This window comes from Diachasma alloeum, unplaced genomic scaffold, assembly GCF_001412515.2.
Source record: "Diachasma alloeum isolate Michigan unplaced genomic scaffold, Dall2.0 Dall_scaffold_01227, whole genome shotgun sequence".
Classification (NCBI taxonomy): domain Eukaryota; kingdom Metazoa; phylum Arthropoda; class Insecta; order Hymenoptera; family Braconidae; genus Diachasma; species Diachasma alloeum.
This window is the reverse complement of record NW_021681336.1, coordinates 19546-45572: the sequence shown is the minus strand read 5'-3', so window position 1 is coordinate 45572 and position 26027 is coordinate 19546. Positions and strand designations below refer to the sequence as shown.

At 39.7% G+C, this 26027-nt stretch overlaps 1 protein-coding gene across 3 annotated transcripts in view; it reads left to right on the top strand.

Annotated features, from left to right (window-relative positions):
* Nucleotides 1-20080, top strand: part of LOC107046173 (splicing factor 3B subunit 2) — a 42632-nt gene extending 22552 nt beyond the window's left edge. For 2 of the 3 annotated variants that reach the window (XM_015268694.2, XM_015268696.1), the window contains exons 2-4: nt 7688-9201; nt 9609-10114; nt 19936-20080. In XM_015268694.2, coding sequence (XP_015124180.1) covers nt 7695-9201; nt 9609-10114; nt 19936-20004 — 2082 coding nt within the window. In that variant the 5' untranslated portion in view covers nt 7688-7694 and the 3' untranslated portion in view covers nt 20005-20080. Of the gene's footprint in view, nt 1-7678; nt 9202-9608; nt 10115-19935 lie in introns of all 3 variants that reach the window. The other variant, XM_015268695.1, reaches the window with a different exon arrangement.
* Nucleotides 20081-26027: the final 5947 nt, after the last annotated feature.

Below are 26027 nucleotides of genomic sequence, written 5' to 3'. Positions count from 1 at the left end.
AGGATTAGCAATCATAGGGTCCCCGGTTCGATCCCCAGCATCGGTAAAAAAATAATAAGCTTTTTCAGAGGTAATAACAGTAAAGATTCATTAAGAGAGGCCGCCTACGGTGAAAGAATTGAATTATTTTTTGTTTTCGATATTAATAATCATTGATAATTTTTATTGATACTGACGGACAGCTCATCCGGTTTTCATACAGCTGGCTTGATCAAGTTCGGATCCATTCGTCCTGATCAAGACCGGATCCGTCAACTTGATCAATACCTGATCAGTGGTCAGGTCTAACCTGATCCAAACTTGATGAAGACCTGACCGGAATTTCCACTCGGGTAGTTGCATTAAATAGATGGAGACTTCCAGATATTCAATTACTCTCGATTAACGCTAAAAATTGCATGAAAAAATGATAAGCATAATACAGATTTCATCATGCGAGACGTAACATTTCTCTCTATACCATTTTCATGAATAAGTTGAATTTATAAATACAGATGAACTGCAATCTGCCCCCCCCCCTCTTCGAACGAAACGTACAACCCTATGGATACACACGTCTGTCTTCAACCCTCTGTGAAAACCCCATTATCTTGTATTTTTCCCGAAATCGATTGTTAAAAAAATGATAAAAAATTCCAACATGCTTCCGAAGGAATGACTCTTGTAAAAATGAAATTTGTGACCCGTCCCCCTTACCCTCCTAAATTTTCACCCATCCGGATACATGCGGCTGTCTTCAACCCCCCGGAGAAACCGCATGATCATGAATTTTTCCCGAAATTCATTTTTTTTAATTATAAAAAATCAGTGCATGTTTCCGGAGGGGTAAATTTTATAAAAATGTAATCTGAGACCGCTCTCCGTCACCTCCCTAAATGTTTACCCCTCCAGATACATGCGGCTGTCTTCAACCCCCCGCAGAAACCGCATACTTATGTATTTTCCCCGAAATTCATTGTTTAAAAAATTATACAAAATCAGTGCATGTCTACGGAGGAGTAAATTGGATAAAAATGTAATCTCAGACCCCTCCCCCTCACCCCCCTAAATTTTCACCCCTCCGGATACATGCGGCTGTCTTCAGTCCCGCGGAGAAACCGCATGATCATGTATTTTCCCCGAAATTCATTTTTGTAACTATCAAAAATCAGCGCATGTTTCCGGAGGGGGAAATTAATAAAAATGTAATCTCAGACCCCTCCCCCTCACCCCCCTAAATTTTCACCCCTCCAGATACATGCGACTGTCTTCAACCCCCCGGAGAAACCGCATACTCATGTATTTTCCCTGAAATTCATTTTTTTTCAATTATGAAAAATCAGCGCATGTTTCCGGAGGGGTAAATTTTATAAAAATATAATCTCAGATCCCTCCCCCTCACCCCACTAAATTTTCACCCCTCCGGATACATGCGGCTGTCTTTAACCCCCCGGAGAAACAACATATTCATGTATTTTCCAGGAAATTCATTTTTCAAAAAATTATAAAAAATCAGCGCATGGTTCCGGAGGGGTAAATTTTACAACAATGTAGTCCCAAACCCCTCCCCCTCGCCCCCCTAAATTTTCATCCCTTCGGATATATGCGGGTGTCTTCAACCCCCCGGACAAACCGCATACTCATGTATTTTCTCCGAAATTCGTTGCTTAAAAAATTATAAAAAATCAGCGCCTGTTTCCGGAGGGATAAATTTTATAAAAATATAATCTCAGATCCCTACCCCTCACCCCCCTAAATTTTCACCAATCCGGATACATGCGGTTGTCTTCAATCCCTTGGAGAAACCGCATGATCATGTATTTTCCCCGAAATCCATTTTTTTTTAAATTATAAAAAATCAGCGCATATTTCCGGAGGAGTAAATTTTATAAAAATGTAATCTCAGACCCCTCCCCCTCACCCCTCTGAATTTTCATCCCTCCGGATACATGCGTCTATTTTCCACAGATAAAAAAACCGAGTGGGTGAATAAATTAATTTATTTATTGAATTAATAATTTTTTTAGTTCTAAAATCAATTCATAAAAAAGATAATTGTTTAGAAAATAAATTTCAATCGGTTTTTCGACATAATTTAAAATATTATTTTAAAAAAAGGACCCCTGCATTCAGTGCGCCTAGAGTACAGTCCGCGCCAAAAGTCGTGCCTATTTTTCGCCAGAATCGTTTGCGTTACAACGTCATCGGCACTCGCTGATCGTAACATCACTAATAAAAAATATAGTTCGGATACACGTGCGCCGTCGNAATGAAAATTTAGGGGGGTGAGGGAAAGGGGTCTGAGATTACATTTTTATAAAATTTACCCCTCCGGAAACATGCGCTGATTTTTTCTAATTTTTTAAACAACGAATTTCGGGAAAAATACATGAGTATGCGGTTTCTCCGAGGGGTTGATNCCTTTAGGCATTAAAGAATTCTAAGAGAATTAGAATTTAGAGAAAAAAAATTTCATTAGTGTTTTAGCTCGTGTGATTTGCAACCCTTGGCTTCGCCTCGGGCCGTCAACTTCACACTCATTACCACCCCGTCGCACTTGTATCGAAATATACTATTTCGTGCCAAGGGACCTGTAAACCCCATTTGGCGTTTTTCAGGTCTCGTGACACGAAAATTAACATACACACCTCACCATGGAAAACATATCGCCCNATATATCCGGAGGGATGAAAATTTAGGGGGGCGAGGGGGAGAGGTTTGAGACTAAATTGTTCTAAAATTTACCCCTGCGGAAACATGCGCTGATTTTTTATAATTTTTTGAAAAATGAATTCCGGGAAAAATACATGAGTATGTTGTTTCTCCGGGGGGTTGAAGACAGCCGGATGTATCCGGAGGGGTGAAAATTTAGGGGGGTGAGGGGGAGGGCTCTGATATCACACTTTTATAAAACTTACCCCTCCGGAAACATGCGCTGATTTTTTATAATTTTTTAAACAATGAATTTCGGGGAAAATACATGAGTATGCGGTTTTTCCGGGAGGTTGAAGACACCCGCATGTATCCGGAGGGATGAAAATTTAGGGGGGTGAGGGGGAGGGCTCTGATATCACACTTTTATAAAACTTACCCCTCCGGAAACATGCGCTGATTTTTTATAATTTTTTAAACAATGAATTTCGGGGAAAATACATGAGTATGCGGTTTTTCCGGGAGGTTGAAGACACCCGCATGTATCCGGAGGGATGAAAATTTAGGGGGGTGAGAGGGAGGGGTTTAAGACTACATTGTAAGAAAATTAACCCCTCCGGAAACATGTACTGATTCTTTATAATTAAAAAAAAAAGGAATTTCGGGGAAAATACATGACTGTTGTTTCTCCGGTGGGTTGAAGACAGCCGCATGTATCCGGATGGGTGAAAATTTAGAGGGGTGAGGGGGAGGGGTCTGATATTACAATTTTATAAAACTTACCCCTTCGGAAACATGCGCTGATTTTTTATAATTTTTTGAAAAATGAATTTCTGGGAAAATACCTGAGTATGTTGTTTCTCCGGGGGTTTGAGAAATAAATCTTCTTGAGTTACTTTCATTCTCATCTCAAATCACTTTTGAGACTGTCCAGCACATGTCTGCAATATATATTTTTTTGCGAACTATTTCATTTGTTCGAAACTTAACTATGAACTGATACCCGAGTGGGAATCGTGCTTCAGGCCCACCTGAAGCACGATCAGAACTTGATCAGGTTTTTGTAAGGTTCGACTGATCCGGTGATTCCTGATGAGAACCTGACCAAGTTCTGATCCAGGAAATCGGATCCGAGAAACTACGGGCGTGTTCAGATCAAGTTCTGATCAGGTAGACATGATCAGATGATGCCTGATGAGAACCTGACCAAGTTTTGATCCAGTAGATCGGATCCGAAAAACTGCAGGATGATTCAAATCAAGTTCTGATCAGGTAGGCACGATCTCACCCTAAGGTCGGTCGCCTGAGCCCAATTTGATCAAATGCGGATTTGATGTCTTCGATCGGCATTTGAACGGGGTCAATTAAAGAGAAAATGATCAGATTCAGATCCGGTCCACCTGACATTAATTTTAATAAGTTTTTCGGGTAATTTAATTAACTATTATTATACTATTTAAATTAAGTTTTATCAACTATTATCAATAATTATTTTCAATCTTTAAAAACGATCATTATACTATAATTAAAATAAATTAAATTCAATTTATTTAATTTCATGAATTTAATTTAATTAACAGCCAGCCCTTCTCAAATGTACAGAAGAGAGGGATGATGATGCCGTAAATACGTATTAGAGGAGTATCAAACTTACACGCAAATGATCTTGAGAAAAAAAATCACCAAATGTCTATTTATTTATTAGTGTTATTGTTATTATCATGATTATTATTCATTAATGTAATAAATAAAAATTTAATTGAGCATATTTTATCTCTGAGAATACACACGCACATCCGGGAGATCAGGAATAATCGTAAATTCAACGAATACCTCGATACAAATCATATAGGCAATGTACAGTTTACTCAATAGTAATAGCGCGATAGCGTAGTGGTTAGGGCACAGGATTAGCAATCATAGGGTCCCCGGTTCGATCCCCAGCATCGGTAAAAAAATAATAAGCTTTTTCAGAGGTAATAACAGTAAAGATTCATTAAGAGAGGCCGCCTACGGTGAAAGAATTGAATTATTTTTTGTTTTCGATATTAATAATCATTGATAATTTTTATTGATACTGACGGACAGCTCATCCGGTTTTCATACAGCTGGCTTGATCAAGTTCGGATCCATTCGTCCTGATCAAGACCGGATCCGTCAACTTGATCAATACCTGATCAGTGGTCAGGTCTAACCTGATCCAAACTTGATGAAGACCTGACCGGAATTTCCACTCGGGTAGTTGCATTAAATAGATGGAGACTTCCAGATATTCAATTACTCTCGATTAACGCTAAAAATTGCATGAAAAAATGATAAGCATAATACAGATTTCATCATGCGAGACGTAACATTTCTCTCTATACCATTTTCATGAATAAGTTGAATTTATAAATACAGATGAACTGCAATCTGCCCCCCCCCCTCTTCGAACGAAACGTACAACCCTATGGATACACACGTCTGTCTTCAACCCTCTGTGAAAACCCCATTATCTTGTATTTTTCCCGAAATCGATTGTTAAAAAAATGATAAAAAATTCCAACATGCTTCCGAAGGAATGACTCTTGTAAAAATGAAATTTGTGACCCGTCCCCCTTACCCTCCTAAATTTTCACCCATCCGGATACATGCGGCTGTCTTCAACCCCCCGGAGAAACCGCATGATCATGAATTTTTCCCGAAATTCATTTTTTTTAATTATAAAAAATCAGTGCATGTTTCCGGAGGGGTAAATTTTATAAAAATGTAATCTGAGACCGCTCTCCGTCACCTCCCTAAATGTTTACCCCTCCAGATACATGCGGCTGTCTTCAACCCCCCGCAGAAACCGCATACTTATGTATTTTCCCCGAAATTCATTGTTTAAAAAATTATACAAAATCAGTGCATGTCTACGGAGGAGTAAATTGGATAAAAATGTAATCTCAGACCCCTCCCCCTCACCCCCCTAAATTTTCACCCCTCCGGATACATGCGGCTGTCTTCAGTCCCGCGGAGAAACCGCATGATCATGTATTTTCCCCGAAATTCATTTTTGTAACTATCAAAAATCAGCGCATGTTTCCGGAGGGGGAAATTAATAAAAATGTAATCTCAGACCCCTCCCCCTCACCCCCCTAAATTTTCACCCCTCCAGATACATGCGACTGTCTTCAACCCCCCGGAGAAACCGCATACTCATGTATTTTCCCTGAAATTCATTTTTTTTCAATTATGAAAAATCAGCGCATGTTTCCGGAGGGGTAAATTTTATAAAAATATAATCTCAGATCCCTCCCCCTCACCCCACTAAATTTTCACCCCTCCGGATACATGCGGCTGTCTTTAACCCCCCGGAGAAACAACATATTCATGTATTTTCCAGGAAATTCATTTTTCAAAAAATTATAAAAAATCAGCGCATGGTTCCGGAGGGGTAAATTTTACAACAATGTAGTCCCAAACCCCTCCCCCTCGCCCCCCTAAATTTTCATCCCTTCGGATATATGCGGGTGTCTTCAACCCCCCGGACAAACCGCATACTCATGTATTTTCTCCGAAATTCGTTGCTTAAAAAATTATAAAAAATCAGCGCCTGTTTCCGGAGGGATAAATTTTATAAAAATATAATCTCAGATCCCTACCCCTCACCCCCCTAAATTTTCACCAATCCGGATACATGCGGTTGTCTTCAATCCCTTGGAGAAACCGCATGATCATGTATTTTCCCCGAAATCCATTTTTTTTTAAATTATAAAAAATCAGCGCATATTTCCGGAGGAGTAAATTTTATAAAAATGTAATCTCAGACCCCTCCCCCTCACCCCTCTGAATTTTCATCCCTCCGGATACATGCGTCTATTTTCCACAGATAAAAAAACCGAGTGGGTGAATAAATTAATTTATTTATTGAATTAATAATTTTTTTAGTTCTAAAATCAATTCATAAAAAAGATAATTGTTTAGAAAATAAATTTCAATCGGTTTTTCGACATAATTTAAAATATTATTTTAAAAAAAGGACCCCTGCATTCAGTGCGCCTAGAGTACAGTCCGCGCCAAAAGTCGTGCCTATTTTTCGCCAGAATCGTTTGCGTTACAACGTCATCGGCACTCGCTGATCGTAACATCACTAATAAAAAATATAGTTCGGATACACGTGCGCCGTCGCAATTCTAAGAGAATTAGAATTTAGAGAGAAAAAATTTCCGCTTCACCCAGGCGGGAATCGAACCCGGGTCTCCCAGATACGCGCCGGGCACTCTTACCGACTAAGCTACCGGGAACCACAGAAATTCACTCTCAAATTCACCTCATACACCGCCTAACCTCCTTTAGGCATTAAAGAATTCTAAGAGAATTAGAATTTAGAGAAAAAAAATTTCATTAGTGTTTTAGCTCGTGTGATTTGCAACCCTTGGCTTCGCCTCGGGCCGTCAACTTCACACTCATTACCACCCCGTCGCACTTGTATCGAAATATACTATTTCGTGCCAAGGGACCTGTAAACCCCATTTGGCGTTTTTCAGGTCTCGTGACACGAAAATTAACATACACACCTCACCATGGAAAACATATCGCCCTCCTCCACGTGCAAGATTGCCTTCCGAGCCGAAGGCGAGGATGGCAAGCACGTGGGGGACGGTGATCTGTTTTCCAAGGCTCGGGCATGTAATGTACTAATACTATACAATACAAGAGCAATTTTCCACTTGTTTGGGACTAGGAAACTTTTTTGTAGCAAGCAATTTGTAGTGATTGTCTTACTGACGAGAAATTCTCTTATTTTGAAAAAATCTCTCCGCATGATCACATGTTCACTATGTGAAGGCATAACCTTGAATTAATGACAGAAGGTTCCTCATTTTACATGGGACTTTTATCATTTCATCTTGCCTTTATCTCGGAGAAAATATCATTGAAAGAAAGAAAGGGGTTGGAAATTTCATTCTTCATGAAGAATGACAGCGTGTCAACATCAAGTTGATGTATTCCTTCAAATCCACTGCCACCTTGGAATGTCTGTCATAAATTGTGGGTAATTCTGTACATATTCAATCATTAGCCATTTCAGGTAAAAAATGGAGCCACAAAAACCACTTCCGAGTCTCCTCTCCCTCAAAGTCTCAGTCCCGCCAGGTATGGACCAGCCACTAATGGAAGAATCCGATATCGACACAGACCCATCTGCAGTCAAGCTTCCAGCAGCGCTTGAACAAGCTTTGGCTTTCAAGACCGAACGTGCCAAGGAAGTTGGCACAGATCCCAATGAGATCTCCGTGCCAGGCAGTTCCCCTTCTCATCCACCTTCAGACCTCCCTATCGACTTCGTCACCGATCCCCTTGAAATTCCAAATGAAATTTCTAATTCCAACACCCATCAAAAGTCTCAAAAATCCAAGAAGAAGAAAAAGAAGAAGAAGAAACGTCATGCGATCGACCCAAAGGAAGACCAAGAGAATAAGAAGAAAGACCCAGACGTTTTTGCTACTAAAGAGGACCTCCCAGAGGTGGAGTACGTCCAGGAAACGCCAGGAGTAACTGATCTGGAACCCATGTACCGCCAATTCGCTCGAGTCTTCGAAGCTTTCAAATTGATCGAACCAGAATCCATTGAAAAAGATAGAGAACTCATCGGTCAGTATCCTCCAGCTGCGACTCCAGTGATTCCCAGTAAGGTTCCATTACTCGATGACTTCGACGAAGATGCAGGACAACCTCAGCCTTCCACAACGGAGAACGGAGCTCCTCGGTTATCAAAAAGAAAATTAAAACGATTAACTCGTCTCAGTGTAGCCGAACTGAAACAACTTGTTGGTCGTCCCGATGTCGTGGAAATGCACGATGTAACAGCTCGAGACCCAAAGCTTCTTGTCCAGTTGAAGGCTCATAGGAACACCGTTCCAGTTCCTAGACACTGGTGCTTCAAGCGAAAGTATTTGCAAGGGAAAAGGGGAATTGAAAAACCACCCTTTGATCTTCCCGACTTTATTAAGCGCACTGGGATCACTGAGATGAGGGCTAGTCTACAAGAACGAGATGACTCAAAGACGTTGAAAGCAAAGATGAGGGAGAGGGCGAGGCCTAAACTAGGCAAGATTGATATTGATTATCAAAAGCTGCATGATGCATTTTTTAAGTGGCAAACGAAACCTAGAATGACGATTCATGGAGATTTGTACTACGAAGGCAAGGAATTTGAGACGAGACTGAAGGAGAAGAAGCCTGGTGAACTCTCGGATGAACTAAGAACAGCCTTGGGTATGCCGGTAGGGCCCAATTGCCATAAGGTGCCTCCGCCTTGGCTTATTGCCATGCAAAGATATGGGCCTCCTCCTAGTTATCCGAATTTGAAGATTCCGGGCTTGAATGCACCAATCCCTGAAGGATGTGCATTTGGGTACCATGCTGGGGGCTGGGGGAAACCTCCCGTTGATGAGACAGGCAGGCCACTGTATGGAGATGTCTTTGGAGTGGTGAGACCGCTTGGCGCGGATGTAATGGATGAGGAGGTCGATCGGGGGATGTGGGGAGAGCCGGAGTCCGAGAGTTCCGGGGAGGAGGACGAAGATGAAGAAGGAGATGATGGTAAGAGAGATTTGTCTACAGATTACTTTGCCAGTAAATTCGAAGTTTACGAGTTGAGAGGAAAATATGGGAGGCTCTAGAGAGACCTAGAATAGTATACTTCGTCATTAGGCCGAAAAAAACTGTTCTGGCAAATATGAGGTTTGCAGCACGAGCCGAAGGCGAGGATTTTGTCATGACGGCCGTAGGCAGAGATTCACGGATGCGGAGATTCATTTTTTCGGCCTAATGACGAAATATACTATTTACGTATGAAATATTAAAAACGAAAAGTTAAAATACTGCCATAGTCCATGAAATGTTCTATAATATGAAGTTACTTGATGGGTTCCACTAAAACTTCTCATTTCGAAGTGATTTTGTCGATGCACACATTCATTAAACATATGTCACTTAATAATTTCAAGGTGGTGATGTCGATGGAGATGGAAAAGAGATGGATGGAGACGCCAGCGGTCTCGTGACACCTGGAGCCGAAGGTTTGATAACTCCAAGTGGTATGACATCAATCCCTGCTGGATTAGAAACTCCTGAAACAATTGAATTGAGGAAGAAAAAGATTGAGAGTGATATGGAGGGTGGAGATACTCCAGCAGCCCTTTACACTGTACTTCAGGAGAGGCGGACTGAAGGACTCGGTGGCAGTATGATGGGCAGCACTCATGTTTACGATATGACAGGAGCTGGAGGACAGGCTCCACCTTCTGTTATTGCTGCCAGGAGGGGAATTAGTGGAGGAGAGTCTCGGGTTGAGAAAGATGGAGCTGTGGAAGTAGCATTAGATCCTAGTGAATTGGATCTGGACTCTGAAGCCATGGCCTCGAGGTATGAAGAGACTATCAGGTCTCGGCAGGCTCATCTTAGGAGGGAGGATGTATCAGATTTACTACAAGATCATGTACAACGGCAGAAGGTTAGTATTGCAAATTAAGTCTATAGTGAAATACACTTACTACAAGAGTAAATGTTGACGAAATTATTAGGTTCAGGTTTCTTACACCCCTCTCTTTAGAACCTATTGCTCTGCTTATCTGAAAATTGTTGATTCAACCCTTAGGGGGATACGTTGGTGAAATTTAAAAGTCTTCACTGGGCCTTGGGACCCATCGAACAGTTTGTGATATATGACAGAATATGAGAATAACTAGGGATAATCGCGGACCCCATCGATTTTTCCCCGCATAACCACGAAAAACTTCATTTTTCCCTGTTTTTACCTTCAAATTGCTCCTTGCGCCGTAGTTTTCATACGATTTTCTCATTTTTAAATGTTCGTTACACTCCAAACAATAAAGTTAAGTATCCGTTTTACTTTATTCACAATAGTTCATGAATAAATGAATTTTGAACTTCTTAACTTTTCTTTTGAACCCGCCTTTTCACTTCAACCTACCATTTTTTTTTATTCATAAAAATTGGATTACTGATGATTACAATTTTTGATTACTATAAACAATGAATTTTTAGTCCTATTCTAGAGACGCGAAAAATGTATCAAATTATGGCGCATTTTGAATAAAAAAAGTAAAAAGTGAAGTTTTTCGTGGTTATACGGGGCAAAATCGATCGGGTCCGCGATTTTCCCTAGTTATTTCCATATTCTGTCATATATGACAAACTGTTCAATGATTCCCAAGGCCCAATGAAGACTTAAATTTCACCGACGTATCCCTTTCAGCGGTCGTAACTCTCCACCGAATGTAGTTGGTCGCATGACGAGCGAATTTTTGTCTCTTCTGTTTTCTGATTTTATGAACAAAAAGTTGGAAAAAATAGTAATTTTGTCACAAGGCTTGCCTCATGTGATTATAATCCTCGCCTTCGGCTCGCCTTATAAAGCCATATTCATCAGTAATAGNGAAATTCATTTTTCAAAAAATTATAAAAAATCAGCGCATGGTTCCGGAGGGGTAAATTTTACAACAATGTAGTCCCAAACCCCTCCCCCTCGCCCCCCTAAATTTTCATCCCTTCGGATATATGCGGGTGTCTTCAACCCCCCGGACAAACCGCATACTCATGTATTTTCTCCGAAATTCGTTGCTTAAAAAATTATAAAAAATCAGCGCCTGTTTCCGGAGGGATAAATTTTATAAAAATATAATCTCAGATCCCTANCGTGCAAGATTGCCTTCCGAGCCGAAGGCGAGGATGGCAAGGATGTGGGGGCGGGTGATATGTTTTCCATGGCGAGGTGTGTACATCAATTTTTGTGTCGAGGGACCTGAAAGACGCCAATTTTGCGACGCGCAGCGCCACGAAAATGGGGTTTTCAGATCCCGTAACACGAAATAGTATTTTTCCGGCCTGTTGCGATGGGGTTTTTTACTAGTGTGGTTGGCCAGTCCTCGCCTACGGCTCGGAGGCCAACGCCACACGAGTAAAAAAACCCCATCGCAACAGCCCAGGAACAATATTTTTCTGTAATGATTTTCCAGTTTTCGAGTTTGGGAAGTATGCAATACCAATTCCCAGATGAGAAATCGTGAGAAGCAGTACAGAAATAGTATATTTCGATACAAGTGCGACGGGGTGGTAACGAGTATGAAGTCGGCGGCCCGAGGCGAAGCCGAGGGCTGCCAATCACACGAGCTAAAACACCCCGTCGCACGTGTATCCGAACTATATTTTTTGTTAGTGATGTTACGTGACACGAAAATACTTTTTCATCATGTCTGCACGGAAACTTCGATTTTCCTCTCCAAATGACGGCAAGATAGTGACTTATTTCATTCCTCGGATTTCCGTTGTTTTTTTGACGATCCTCGGAATGACATAACCCACGTTCCTCCCTGCATTTACGAAGAAAAATCGAACTAACATAAATGACCCTACGCTCGTCTAGCTAAGGTGAACACATCATTAGTCGAATATTTCTATCCAAATGAGTATGAAGATGTGATGTTTTAAATTAGACATCAGAGGGTAAAACCTTCAGGATTAGAATTCACTGATATTAATCATCGTAACTAGTATTTTTTAATGAATAATCGTCCATAAATGTGGAAAGTCCCCTGTCCCTATGCTCGCTCACTTGTCCCCATGTATACTAAAGACCGTATGAGAATGGTCCTGACTGGGTACCCCCACTTTTTCGAGTTGAGGCATGCGTCAATGTCCCCTACCACTCAAACCTGAGACCACTCTCATAAGGTCCTCAGTATACGTTTGATACATGTCCCTATCCTCGTCTCGTGATTTGAGTGATATGGAAAGGTTCTATTCAACTGAGGTATGCGTCAATGTCCCCTACCACTCAAACCTGATACATGTCCCTATCCTCGTCTCGTGATTTGAGTGATATGGAAAGGTTCTATTCAACTGAGGTATGCGTCAATGTCCCCTACCACTCAAACCTGATACATGTCCCTATCCTCGTCTCGTGATTTGAGTGATATGGAAAGGTTCTATTCAACTAATAACATCGCGAGTATGACATTTTATGATAATACAACATTAAAAAATATCTCGAGGCACTAAATTATATTTCAATTGGACAGCCCAACATTTTTTAAATGATTTTTTCATCCATTGAGTCCATTACCAGTAGACAGTTGGTTGCAAAACGACCATAGGATCAATGCCATTTTCATTGTACCTATTCTTTTAATTGACGATGTTTCAGTGAAATATTAAGATGTCTATCATTTATGTATTTGTATTCAATTTTAAACTATCCGAAACCTCACTCAAGGGATGTTTAATCCAATTTTACTACTATGACGGAGATATCAAAATTTGTAAATTGTAAGTTTCTTAACTTGTAGCTTACGAATTCACTCTGGTGTAGCACCAGTTGATGAGAATGAAATTTTTCTCTCTTATTCTTCAATAAATCACTGTTCATTGGTGTCGATAACTTTCCTTATCAATTAAACTTATATCTCCAATCATATTCCACTCTTAATAGATTGTTGGGGCTGTCAAAATGATTAAAATGTGATAGCTCGCGACATCGGAATGAGCATAGGGACAGGGGCGAGCATATGTACATTTACATTATACCGTGCAGTTATTACGAAAAATAGTATGTGGACCTAGGAAGCAAAACTAGACATTCAAACGTGTGTGTCTACCGCCCTCGGCTTCGCCTCGAGCAGCTCCAAAAAGTTAGCAGACCAGGGTCATCGGATTGGGTCGGTGAAAAACTCAATAATACTTGCTATTAGTGTGCTTTTATCTGCTGAAAAAATTAAATTTTCCGCTCCCAAATTTTTGCCGAAAATTTTATTTTTGAATTTGGGCCATATATCTAGCAGACCAATGTCATCGGATTTGTATAATTTTCATAGTAGCGTGAAGTACTAATTGTGTGCTAATTTTCTGCGGAAAAGTTAATCGATTTTTCCAGAATTTTCCGCGAATTTCCCAGGACCCTGAAAATTCGTATAGTGCTGACAGATAAATGGCGTGTCCCACAGAACCAACGATGTATAAAAAGTTTCAATGAATAATGTGCTGCAATTTGAAGCCCATAGAAAATTTTCTGCTGCAAAATTTTCGCCAAAAAGTTGATTTTTGATTTTGGGCCATTCATCTAGCAGACCAATGTCATCAGATTGTCATAATTTTCATACTAGCGTGGAGTACTAATTATGTGCTAATTTTCTGCGGAAAAAGTAATCGATTTTTACCGAATTTTCCGCACTTTTCCCAGCACTTCACAAATGGTCTAGTGACGATAGAAAAATGGGGGGTTCCACGGACCCAAGGATCTGCAAAAGGCTTCAATGAATCATCTGCTTAAGGCCCAGTAGGAATTTTCTGCACCATTATCTACAGTGTAGGNATTATTGTTATCATTATTATTATTATTATTATTTTATTTTTTTTACACTCGTAAATGAGATCGCTGAACGATCCTCGAGGGTTCCGACTTCACCCCGAAGACTGCCCAGCAAGCTAAGCGAAACAAACTTTTCCTAATCGCTCTACAGTAGTGCTCCCTCCAACCAGAGGGTGAGCTCTACTGCAGTCCAGAATCGTGCTATCTCATAGTGTAGTCAATCTAGCATTTAGGTGACACTTTTAATCCTCCGTCGATGAAAAAATAACCATTAGATAGATGAAAATTCCCTGAACAACATATCAAATTGTTCAATGACAGATTGATGTACTACATATTAAAAATAATTAAAAACAATTGGAATTTTCAAACGAACACCAAAAATCCGTGTAGATTCAATTAAATTGAACCGATCATTGAGAAAAAAATACCAGTGTGTAGGGCCGAAAATTCTCTACGAAAATGAGTTAGGAACCAATATTGCAGGTGCACTTGTTCTCCCGTAATAAATTATTTAGTATTTTTTACGTGACATCTCGTAAAACGATCAGCTGATTTAATGAGGCCCAGCCCCGTATGCGCGCGCACTCTCCTCAAAGTAGCGGTATGCGCAGTAGATTTGAACTGTGCATGGAATTTCGCAGAGGAGTTCGAACTTCGTGAATGTTTCAACTGAGAAGAAAGCCGGAAAAAAATACAGGAGTAAATGACACAATTAAAAAGAAGTGTCACAAGATTATTAGGGCTGATAACATTTTAATTGTTTTAAATAAAAATAAGATTACTTATTATATGTATGTAATTAATTAAGTACATAGATGAAAGTGGGTTATCAATTCCTGCATCCATTAAATAATTATAGACCGATTAATAACTTCATTTCATTCATAACATACATATTTGAGTCTTCTCTACATTTGCATTCGATTATATTTCGGAATTAAACAATAGAAATAAGCAATTATTGACTGAGAAAACTTTATCAAACACTTTTGGCAAAGTCTTGTCGGTCAATATTGTTAATCTTTTATTGTGAATATTGTTTCATTCCTAAATATAACAAAATATTACTACAGAGGACGCTCAAATTAATTTTATGAATAAAATGAATTCATCAACCAACTTGTAATTTTTCAATGAGTACAAAAATTGAATACTCCCTTTCGTTTATTTATTTAATTAATTTTATACGTATAAGAAGTACTGTTATTTTTATTCATGACAATCAAAATTGCCCGAAGACCTATAAACGGCAGTTGACCGAGATTTTCCATATATTTTTGGGAGCAACGGGTGATCGATTAGAAAAAAATTCTGAAAATATTGTCTTTGGAAAGCAACGAAAAAATGGAAATTTTTGTTTTAATTTTTGTTTTTATACATGGAAATATTATAAAAATAATTTTCAGATTATTGAATAGAGTAGGAAACGTTTAAATTCCAAAAATGAGTATATCTATCTTCCTAATTGCCCGAAAAATTGTATAAATTGTATAAGGTAAAGTAGAATAAATTCCACAAACTGATTGTGTCCCATTATGGAAATCATCATGAGGAGGGCAACCTAATTGCCCTTTCATTGTTATCAGTTTCCACTACAAAGCGGTGTTGGTAATAAACTGTCTAGCCACAGTGTACTTTAGGCACCTACATTTTGGTGCTACTTGAAATAATTGAATTAATTGATTAAGACGAATAAATCGCAAAACCTTCACGTACGTCGTGGAATAATCAAGCACATGTATATTTGAATCGACTGTGCATACCGCTCTTGCCCTACAGATGCGCGCGCAGAAAGGGGCTGGATCTCGGGGAGGAATTCGGCAATAATACAAAATGAAGGTTAAAAAAACTTCTGAGAGTTGTCACGGAAAAACTATTCATCCTAGAACATCACTCCTCATATCATTTTCGTGTGGAATTAGCTCCTCTACAATGTGGTATGTGTTTTTTTTGAATCGATGCAGTTTAGCCGAAACTACGAATGTTTTTGTCATTGACCCGAACGAAAACGACTCGTTTTTAATTATTTTTAATATGTAGTACATCAATCTGTTATTGAACAATTTGATATGTTGTTCAGGAAATTTCTAGGAATATCTATCTAATGGTTATTTTTTCATGAACGGAGGATTAATTACTAGGTTTGGCAATTTTTGAGTCTAATTTGACTACACTACTAACGACCTGATCTTCATCGATCAATAAGACCTAAGCGTCATCTATCAACAAGACCCAATCCAAGATGGCGCCCGTGGATCCCAAGATGAGTCAATAGCATCGATGAATCATGTGCTTTCATGTAAGGCCCAGTAGGAATTTTCTGCTCCATTAACAAATGACCTAAGGTCATTTGGTCTTAGGTCAAATGACCTAAGGTCATTTGTTAATGAAGCAGAAAATTTCTACCGGGCTTTAAATGAAAGCACATGATTCATCGATGCTATTGACTCATCTTGGGACCCACGGGCGCCATCTTCGACTGGGTCTTGTTGATAGATGACGCTTAGGTCATTTGTTAATGGGGCAGAAAATTCCTACTGGGCCTTAAATCAAAGCACATGATTTATTGATGCTATTGACTCATCTTGGGACCCACGGGCGCCATCTTCGACTGGGTCTTGTTGATAGATGACGCTTAGGTCATTTGTTAATGGAGCAGAAAATTCCTACTGGGCCTTAGATGAAAGCACATGATTCATTGATGCTATTGACTCATCTTGGAACCCACGGGCGCCATCTTGGATTGGGTCTTATTGATAGATGACGCTTAGGTCATTTGTTAATGGATCAGAAAATTCCCACTGGGCCTTAGATGAAAGCACATGATTCATCGATGCTATTGACTCATCTTGGGACCCACGGGCGCCATCTTGGATTGGGTCTTATTGATAGATGACGCTTAGGTCATTTGTTAATGGATCAGAAAATTCCCACTGGGCCTTAGATGAAAGCACATGATTCATCGATGCTATTGACTCATCTTGGGACCCACGGGCGCCATCTTGGATTGGGTCATACGGAGAGATGACGCTTGGATCATCTGTTAATGGAGCAGAAAATTCCTACTGGGCCTTAAATCAAAGCACATGATTTATTGATGCTATTGATTCATCCGGAGACCGGAAGGCGCCATCTTGGATTGGGTCTTGTTGATAGATGACGCTTAGGTCATTTGTTAATGGAGCAGAAAATTCCTACTGGGCTTTAAATGAAAGCACATGATTCATCGATGCTATTGACTTATCCTGGGCCCCACGGGTGCTATCTTGGATTGGGTCTTATTGATCGATGAAGATCAGGTCGTTAGATAATGGTGCAGGAAATTCCTACTGGGCCTTAAATGAAAACACATGATTAATTGATGCTATTGACTCATCTTGGGACCCACGGGTGCCATCTTGGATTGGAGCTTATTGATCGATGAAGATCAGGTCGTTAGATAATGGTGCAGACAATTCCTACTGGGCCTTAAATCAAAGCACATTATCCATTGAAGCCTTTTGCAGATTCGTGGGCCCCATTTTTCTACCGTCACTAGACCATTTGTGAAGTCCTGGGAAAAGCGCGGAAAATTCGGGAAAACTCGATTAATTTTTCCGCAAAAAATTAGCGCATAATTAATACTCCACGCTAGAATGAAAATTATGCCAATCTGATGACGTTGGTCGGCTAGATAAATGGACAAAAATCAAAAATCAACTTTTTAGCGAAAATTTTGCAGCAGAAAATTTTCTGTGGGCTTCAAATTGGAGCACATTATTCATTGCAACTTTTTATACATCGTTGGGTCTATGGGACCCGTCATTTATCTGTCAGCACTATACGAATTTTCAGGGTCCTAGGAAATTCGCGGACAATTCGGGAAAAATCACTTAATTTTTCCGTAGAAAATTAGCACACAATTAGTACTTCATGCTACTATGAAAATGATGCCAATCGGATGACATTGGTCTGCTAGATATATGGCCCAAACTCAAAAATCAAATTTTCGGCCAAAATTTGGGAGCAGAAAATTTAATTGTTTCAGTAGATAAAAGCACACCAATAGCACGTATTTTGAGTTTTTCACCGACCCGATCCGATGACCCTGGTCTGCCAACTTTTTGGAGCTGCCTCAGGCAGTAACTCACACGCGGGTTGGAATGTCCTGTTTTTCTCCCTTGGAGCACAATCCACTATTTCGGCCGAGTGAATCTGTAATGAACATGGAAGAGGGATACAAAATTAAAGTTAAGGATATCCTAGTAGTTCAGGTATTTTTTTCTGGAGGAAATCTTGTTCAGAGTTCGTGGAATAGACCAAGAATATTTTTTAGGCGCAATCTCAACTTTAGTTTCTAAACATTTTTCCGAGAAAACGATTTAAAAAAAAATAAAATGTAACATATTGCGTCCATAAGAGCTATATACAACCACCTTCAATCCAATAGTTCATAATCTTAAGGATAATCGGGCGAGGAGGAAATGTAGGAGGTGAGGCGGGGGGGTTCTATTGTTTTCCTGCAGAAAACCAATCGTTGAACAAAAAAATTTTTCCCATTCGGATTCAAAATTGAGGCAATATTAGGGAGTATCTCCAGTTAAAAAATTATTTTTGGAGCTAATCAAATTTATTTGTATCTGTTCCACGCATTGAATGGTTTTCAGATTGTTTTTTTTTTAATAAATGAAAAAATATTAATCCATGCGAAAAAGTGGCAACATCGTCGGTAGTGTTTTTTTTTTCACCAGGAGCTGGTACCACTGGCTCGAGGGAGCTCCAATCATAACGCTTCATCGCTCTTCCTCAAGAGAGGTTTAAATTGACCGCGCTACCCCCACCCGATCGGTACTTGAGACGTTGCTGCTCGTTTGGGCTGCGTGCGCAGAAATTTCATTTTCAGTACTTTTTTCACTATTATTAATAAACAATGCTTCTAGGCGACAATCTTTTTCACTCAAAAAATCATTGATCACATGTTCTAAATGTGTCTAAAGTTTCATGACTTTGGCTGCTTTTTTTCCTTGGGTTTTGCAGTTTTTTTTTGTGATTTCCATAAGATCACGGGTTAAATGACCACTTTTTCAAAAATTCATAATAAATTAACCATGTTCCCCAGCGGTCTGAAACTTTGCACACGCCTTTTCCATCATTTAAAGAATACGTAAAAAATAAAAGAGAAAAATGGCTGCTTTTTTTCTAACCCTCCAGGCTCGCCCGATTATCCTTAAAGCGTTTTCCCGTACACATAATCGTATGTGACTTTGTTCGTTGTACTCTCCATTTTTTTTTTGCAAAATTAGAAAACGTAAGTTTCCGGACAGATAATTGCAAATAATCAAATTAAAAGCTTGTTGATTGGTACGATGACCATATTGGGTAGTATGAATCCGCATGTTCCTGACGTCTGGCAACGGTTCGCTCAAGTGACTACTCGGCCCGAATTTATTAGGTTATATGGAAACTATATGCAGTGTTGCTCTATGATCATTAGAGGTTAGCCCAACAAGAGTCAAGTGTGAAATAAAATAAAATATTGTTTACAATATTCATTGAAGAAATTTCAGAAAAAATCTGTTCAACAATGAAGAATCCCAAAAAGTATGGGGATGGCGAGATTTTTCGACAAAATTGAAATCTTGCTTGAAAAAAAGTTGCTACCTTGAACAAAGTACTTGGATATCCTTAAAAGTAAGGATTTTCATCACGTCGAGTATTCAAAGGATTTTTATTTCTTCCTGTAAGTGAGGATCAAAAAGAATTGTTAATGTATTTGATATATTTTAAAATAGGAATAAAATTTTTTATAAATTTTTCACTCAGGAAGTTTTTGTGTGAAAAAAAAGAATCAAAAAATTGCGGAGATTGCCTCATTGTGTGACGACCATGACTTATATTAAGGATTAAGGCTGAAAGGATTCCTTTGGATTATTTTATTCATTGTCATTTGCCTTTTTATGTTTTAGAGTAAAAGAAAGAGACAGCAAACCCAAGAGAGCAAGTCTGCTAAGAAATATAAGGAATTCAAGTTCTAATTTTTTTTGCATTATTTTCAAATGTAGTTTAAGAGATTGTAAGTCACAGGAAAATACAAAGAATCATATTCTTGAATGAAGCTGTAATTTTATCTATTAATCTAATGAATCAAATGTGACAAAAAAATATTCTATTTAATTCTTTATTTCCTTGATGTTATAAAAGTTTTTCTTTGTTTTACATCTACACATATCTCCTTCCTCCTCCTCCACCATAGAGCTAAGTCTATAGGCTTCTACTCCGTCTCAGAATGCCAATAATAATAAAACAAGCAGGGGACAGCGACCGTAAGACAGCGCGCCATATGACAGCGAGCATGTTACGGAGTGATGTCTTATTTTTTTTCGCCATCAATCCATTGAAATATTATAAAAGTTTATAGCTCTGTTATGGATACTTGGTTACCAAATCTTATGAAAATAATACGAAAAATGTGACCCTTCGAGTCGACCTCTGACCGTAACTATATTCACAACAGGGAAATAAAATACTTCAGTTTAATCGATTGGGATCTGATTGTGTGGTTTGTTATATACAAAATCAGTCCGATTATTTTCATTCAAATACTTGAATTAAATTCTTCTTATTTATATTTTAACGCTAGCCGTTGAGGATCGGATGAGGGAAGTTGGCGAGTTGAAGCATAACCAAATTCTTATACTCACACTCGTTAACTTCGCTCACCGATTTGCACGTGTGCTCTAGGTGCTGATCTAAGCACCTCGGTGACGACGTTCGAACCAGGGGGCCACACCCGTTGTTCAAACAGTCACGGCTGAACCGCGAAATATATCACACCGGGACTCCTGTAATAATTCCCTTCAAATACCGAGGCCGTGAACGTTTCCCTTGATCTTGGGCTTAACCGTGCGGTAAACCGAGTATATTGTGCACGGGTTCTTACAGTCAAAATCCTATTACAAAATTACGACAATTACGCACATCATCGTAGTCGGGTGTTCGAGCATATTATCCCTAGCGGTCAATGATTGGACTCATTGGGACAATTACAAAGTTGTTCCCATCGTTAATAATTGTGAAAGTGGTGAATTGAATTTTTATTAGGACCTAGACAGTGCCACGAATATTGTTGTTTTGGACGAACTTGGACATCATCGGGACGCTACATATCCATATTACTAATCGATAATATTTATTAAGGAAACAGAAGGGGTGAGCAAAATAAAACAGACACAATTTACATTCAATTCAAATCGCGCTCCTCTTGCAGAGTTAATCCTATAGAATTCCTATAGTTAAATGCGTGTGCGTTCGCGCTGAAACAGACTCTCTCTCTCATAAAATAATTGATACATAGTCAACGATTGTTCGATTAGCCTATTCGTCAATTATAGAATAAATACATTAACGGGGAATTGCCTTATTATTCGACTCATTCATTCCTTTAATTTTACAAACAAGACTTTCCATTCAATAAAACCATCAGGAGTTAAATCGAATTGTGCGACACGGCGCAGGGAATATGCTAAGCATTTAAAAGGTAAGGATCCATGAGGAATCTCGCTTTTACGCAGGAATCTATAAGTCGTAAGAGTCGCATTCCCGAAATAAATTAACGAATAGAGACAGACCTCCGTCTGCCCCTAACAGGTTCAGTGGTTATTATGCGTAGGAGTTGGTACACATATGGACAGAACCACAGATTTTCATGGTCATTTCATGGCTTTTGGTGGGCATTTGGGACGTGTCCATTAGGTAGACTCACGAAAAGAAAATTTCAATTTCAGTTTCACGGCTAATATGTTAGTACATAAAATGAACAAACGGTGTAATTTTTTTCCGATTTTTTACAATGTTTCTTATGACAGCACGTTGCTTTAAAAATTTCATATGATAAAGTGTATGTAAATACGATTCTGAATTTTTGATCCAATATTTTGTGAGGAAAATATCAACATTTAATCATCATTTCACTATTTAATCTTTCGCAGAGATCCAAAATAATGGTAATATTTTTTTGCATTTTCTAACTCGTTCATTGTTGTTAAAAAAAGTATGATTTCCACCGAAAATGGAGATTTTCAGAGACCTGCGGTAACCTTTCAAATTGTCCGATTCTTTCCAGATCTTGACACGAGATTATACAACTATTCTATTATGATCTCAGAAAGAGAGAAGTATAGTCCTTCACTGCTAAATGGAGAAAAATGCAAAAGAAAACGTTGAAAATTCTGGAAAGTGTCAGGTGATCGGATTATCCGGTGCTCCTAATGGGAGCTATAAACTGAAATGGAGAGGGTTACCCAGCTGGACAGGCCTTTGCTCGTACGAGACGAAGTCCGTTACAACACCCAATAAATCAAAACATACCCTTTTTTATAATAGATGAATTTCTTACTTTTCCATAAATTTATTAAGAAATTTGCACTTTTCAATTCTCCATATAACCACAATTCTACCCTGGCGATTGAGGTTCCATGGTACATCCATGTTGTAGCATGGATGTAGCATGGATGTGCATGGATGTCATTTTAAGGTGAAAAATGGGCCAAAAATGATTGGAATATAATCAAAAAATTATTTAAATGCTGATAGACAAACAATTGGTCCCAATTAATACCCATTAATAGGTTATTTTGTATAATTAGGAGAAATTATTGATGGTGTGCTGTGTGGTAAAGAAGTTCAGATGGGAGAATGCCGCGAGATGGCGCCAGTGTTAAATTATCGAGTCGGCGGTAAACTGTCAGCAGTCGCAGGCATATTTTTTATTCTATTTCACTTATGAATATTAGATAGGTTTGGGGGGGGGGTTGATTTGGATTATTAGCACTAACCCATTTTGCCCCATTTGGCGAATTTCGCAATACATTATTGTGGGTGGCGGGGGGAGAGGGGGGGAGGAGTCAAGCGGGAAATAGCTCACAGACCCATTTCGCCCCATTTGTTATTTATTTTCTGAATGAGCGAGAGGAGGGATGTCAAGTCGGAAAACGATAAACAAACCCGTTTTGCCCCATCATTTTCTCATTGAGCGAGAGGGAGCGGCAGGGGGGGGATCAATTCGGGAAATTGCTCGCGAAACCATTCTGCCCCTTTTGTTGAATTTTGAAATCGTTTATTTTTGGTTTTATTCTGGCGAGGGAGGGGGGTGAACTCGGGAAATGATAAACAAACCTATTCCGCCCCACGGTTTCCATAATCAGGGGTCAATTTGGGAAATAGCTAACAGGCCCAATTTGCCCCATTTGTTGTTTTTTTTTATGAGCGAGAGGGGGGGAGGGGGTGTCAACTCGCAAAATTGCTCGCGAACCCATTCTGCCCCTTCTGTTTAATTTTGAAATCCATTATTGTGGGTTTCATGGCGGGGAGGAGGGTGGTGTGAACTTGGGAAATGACAAACAAACCTATTTTGCCCCACTGTTTTCCTAATGAGTGAGAGGGGGTGAGGGGGAAGTCAATCTGTGGAATGGCTCACAGACCCATTTCGCCCGATTTGTTGTTTTTTTCTTAATGAGCGAGAGGTGGGGGGGGGGGTGTCGTCAATGCGGGGAATAACAAATAAACCCATTTTGACCCACTGTTTGCCTAATGAGGGGGAGGGGCAGGCCTGGCAGAGGGGGGAGGTGGATTCGGGAAATTGCTTACGAACCGATTCTGCCCCTTCTGTTGAATTTTGACATCCATTATTATGGGTTTTATTGTAGAGGGGGGGGCGTCAACTCGGAAAATTACAAACAAACCCATTTTGCCCCGCGGTTTTCATAATCAGCGGCCGGGGGGGCGGGGGTCAATTTGGAAAATAGCTAACAGGCCCATTTTGCCCCATTTTTGGTATTTTCCGTAATTGGCGAGAGGGGTTGGGGGGGGGGTAATTTGAGAAACGGCTTATAAACCCATTCTGCTCCTTCTGTGGAATTTTGAAATCCATTATTGTGGGCTTTATTCGGGAAGGGGGGGGGGTGTCAACTCGGGAGATGACAAACAAACCCATTCTGCCCCATTATTTTCTTAATGAGGGAGAGGGGTCGGGGGGGAGTCAATTTGGGAAACGACAAACAAACCCATTTTGCCCCATTATTTTCTTAATGAGTGCGAGCGAGGGGGAGTGTCAGCTCGAGGGATGACAAACAAACCCATTTTGCCCCATTCGTAGGTTTTTTTCTTATGGGCGAGGGGACGGATGTCAACTCGAGAAACGACAAACAAACCCATTTTGCCCCATTTGCATTTTTTTTTGTTATGAGCGAGGGGACGGTCAATTTGGGAAATAGGTAACAGGCCCATTTTACCCCATTTATATTTTTTTCGATTTAGAAAATGACTGACAAACCCATTCTGCCCTATTTGTTTTTTTTCTGTCAAAGTTTAGGTGTGGGGGGAGTTGATCCCGGCAATGAAAACCAAACCCATTCTGCCCCATTTTGTTCCTAATGTGTGACAGTGAGGAGGGGGGAAACGTCAATTTGAGAATGGCTTAGAAACCCATTTTGTCCCATTTTTTAAAATTCCGCAATACGTCATTGTGGGTTGTGGGGGCGGAGGGGGTGGGGGGGTATGTCGCTCTGAAAATGACTAACAAACCCATTTTGCCCCATTAAAAATTCAATTGATCGATTCGAAAGCAAATTGCTAATTCATTAGAAAAAAGAACTATACTAAATCTACACCTCTGCAATTATCCACTTGTTTGACCCTTGTAATAACCCAAGATGGCGGACGCCGTCACAAAAACGGTCTCTAGGGGTGTGTTTAGATCGATTCAGAATTCAATTCTGAGTCGATCTGTACCTATAACTTTCGACCCCATTTTTGACCCTTGTAATAACCCTTTCCAAGATGGCGGACGCGGTCACAAAAAAAGGTCTCTAGGGGTGTATATAGATCGATCCAAAATCCAATTCTGAGTCGATCTGTGCCCATAAATTTCGCACCCATTTTTGAACGCCCCTTTTCTTGCCTTTTCTGACACTCATTTGACTTTTATGAAAGTTCCACTTTCGATTCGGTCACATCTCCCGTTTGACCCTTATGATCGTTTAATCCTTGATTGTCCTGTTCGCCTGTTCCATTGGACCCTTATCGCAGTTTAAGTGTAAGCCTCGAGTGGTCGCGGATGGCGACCATCTCACTTGCTTTACAGTGGCGCTTTATAGGTTGGATGTATTCTGACGGCGCTGAGAACATAGCGCGAGCACTCGAGGGTTAATCAAAGCTAGAAGGGTTAAAGATACGGCTGGTGGGAGTGCCTAATAGTTCATTACGGGCTGTGTCCTTTGAGGCCCGTTTGATCGTGGAGAATGGGAATATTGCCTAAAGAATTGACTCATCTTCATTTCGGTCAGAAGTTCATTTAAAACACCGTTTCAACTCAGGATGCAACGAACCAAACTGACCGGTCAATTGACCGTCATTTAACACGTAAATTACGCTTCACCGACCGAAGGCCAATTTCTGACCATTTTGGTCAGGAAAAAATGACAGAATTTTGTGTCACAAAAATGACCAAAAATATTATTGACGGTCACTTTACGTCTATATAGATGCACTCAATTTTTTTTTCCTTCCGATGAAGTTTTTTCTTTCGATGAAGTTACAACTGATAGCACCTTTATTGAATTTTATGAAACACCTCCATAAACGAAATTAAAAATAAGATAACCAAAAATGACCGAAAAATGACCAAACATAAAAATGACGGTCAGATTTCATTTAGATAGACGATATTTCACCATAAATGACGAAGAGATAAAATTACTGACCGCTGGATAAACTGACCGGTCAGTTTGCATCACGAAATACGCGTCAAATCAGAAATGATCGGAAAACTGTAAGTTTACCACTGACTTGACTCATCTAAAAAATTGCCGTCATTTTGCATCCCTAGTTTCAACTCTTATTGAACCCTGACTAGCGCTTGCTCAAGCCCGACGGAACCCTGATTAGGTCCAGACTAAAGCTTTATTATACCCTGACTAACCAAAGGTTTCAAGGTCATCGTATTAATGGCTATAACTCGAGATCCTACCTATTATCACCATTTTGCACACAGGTCAAGATG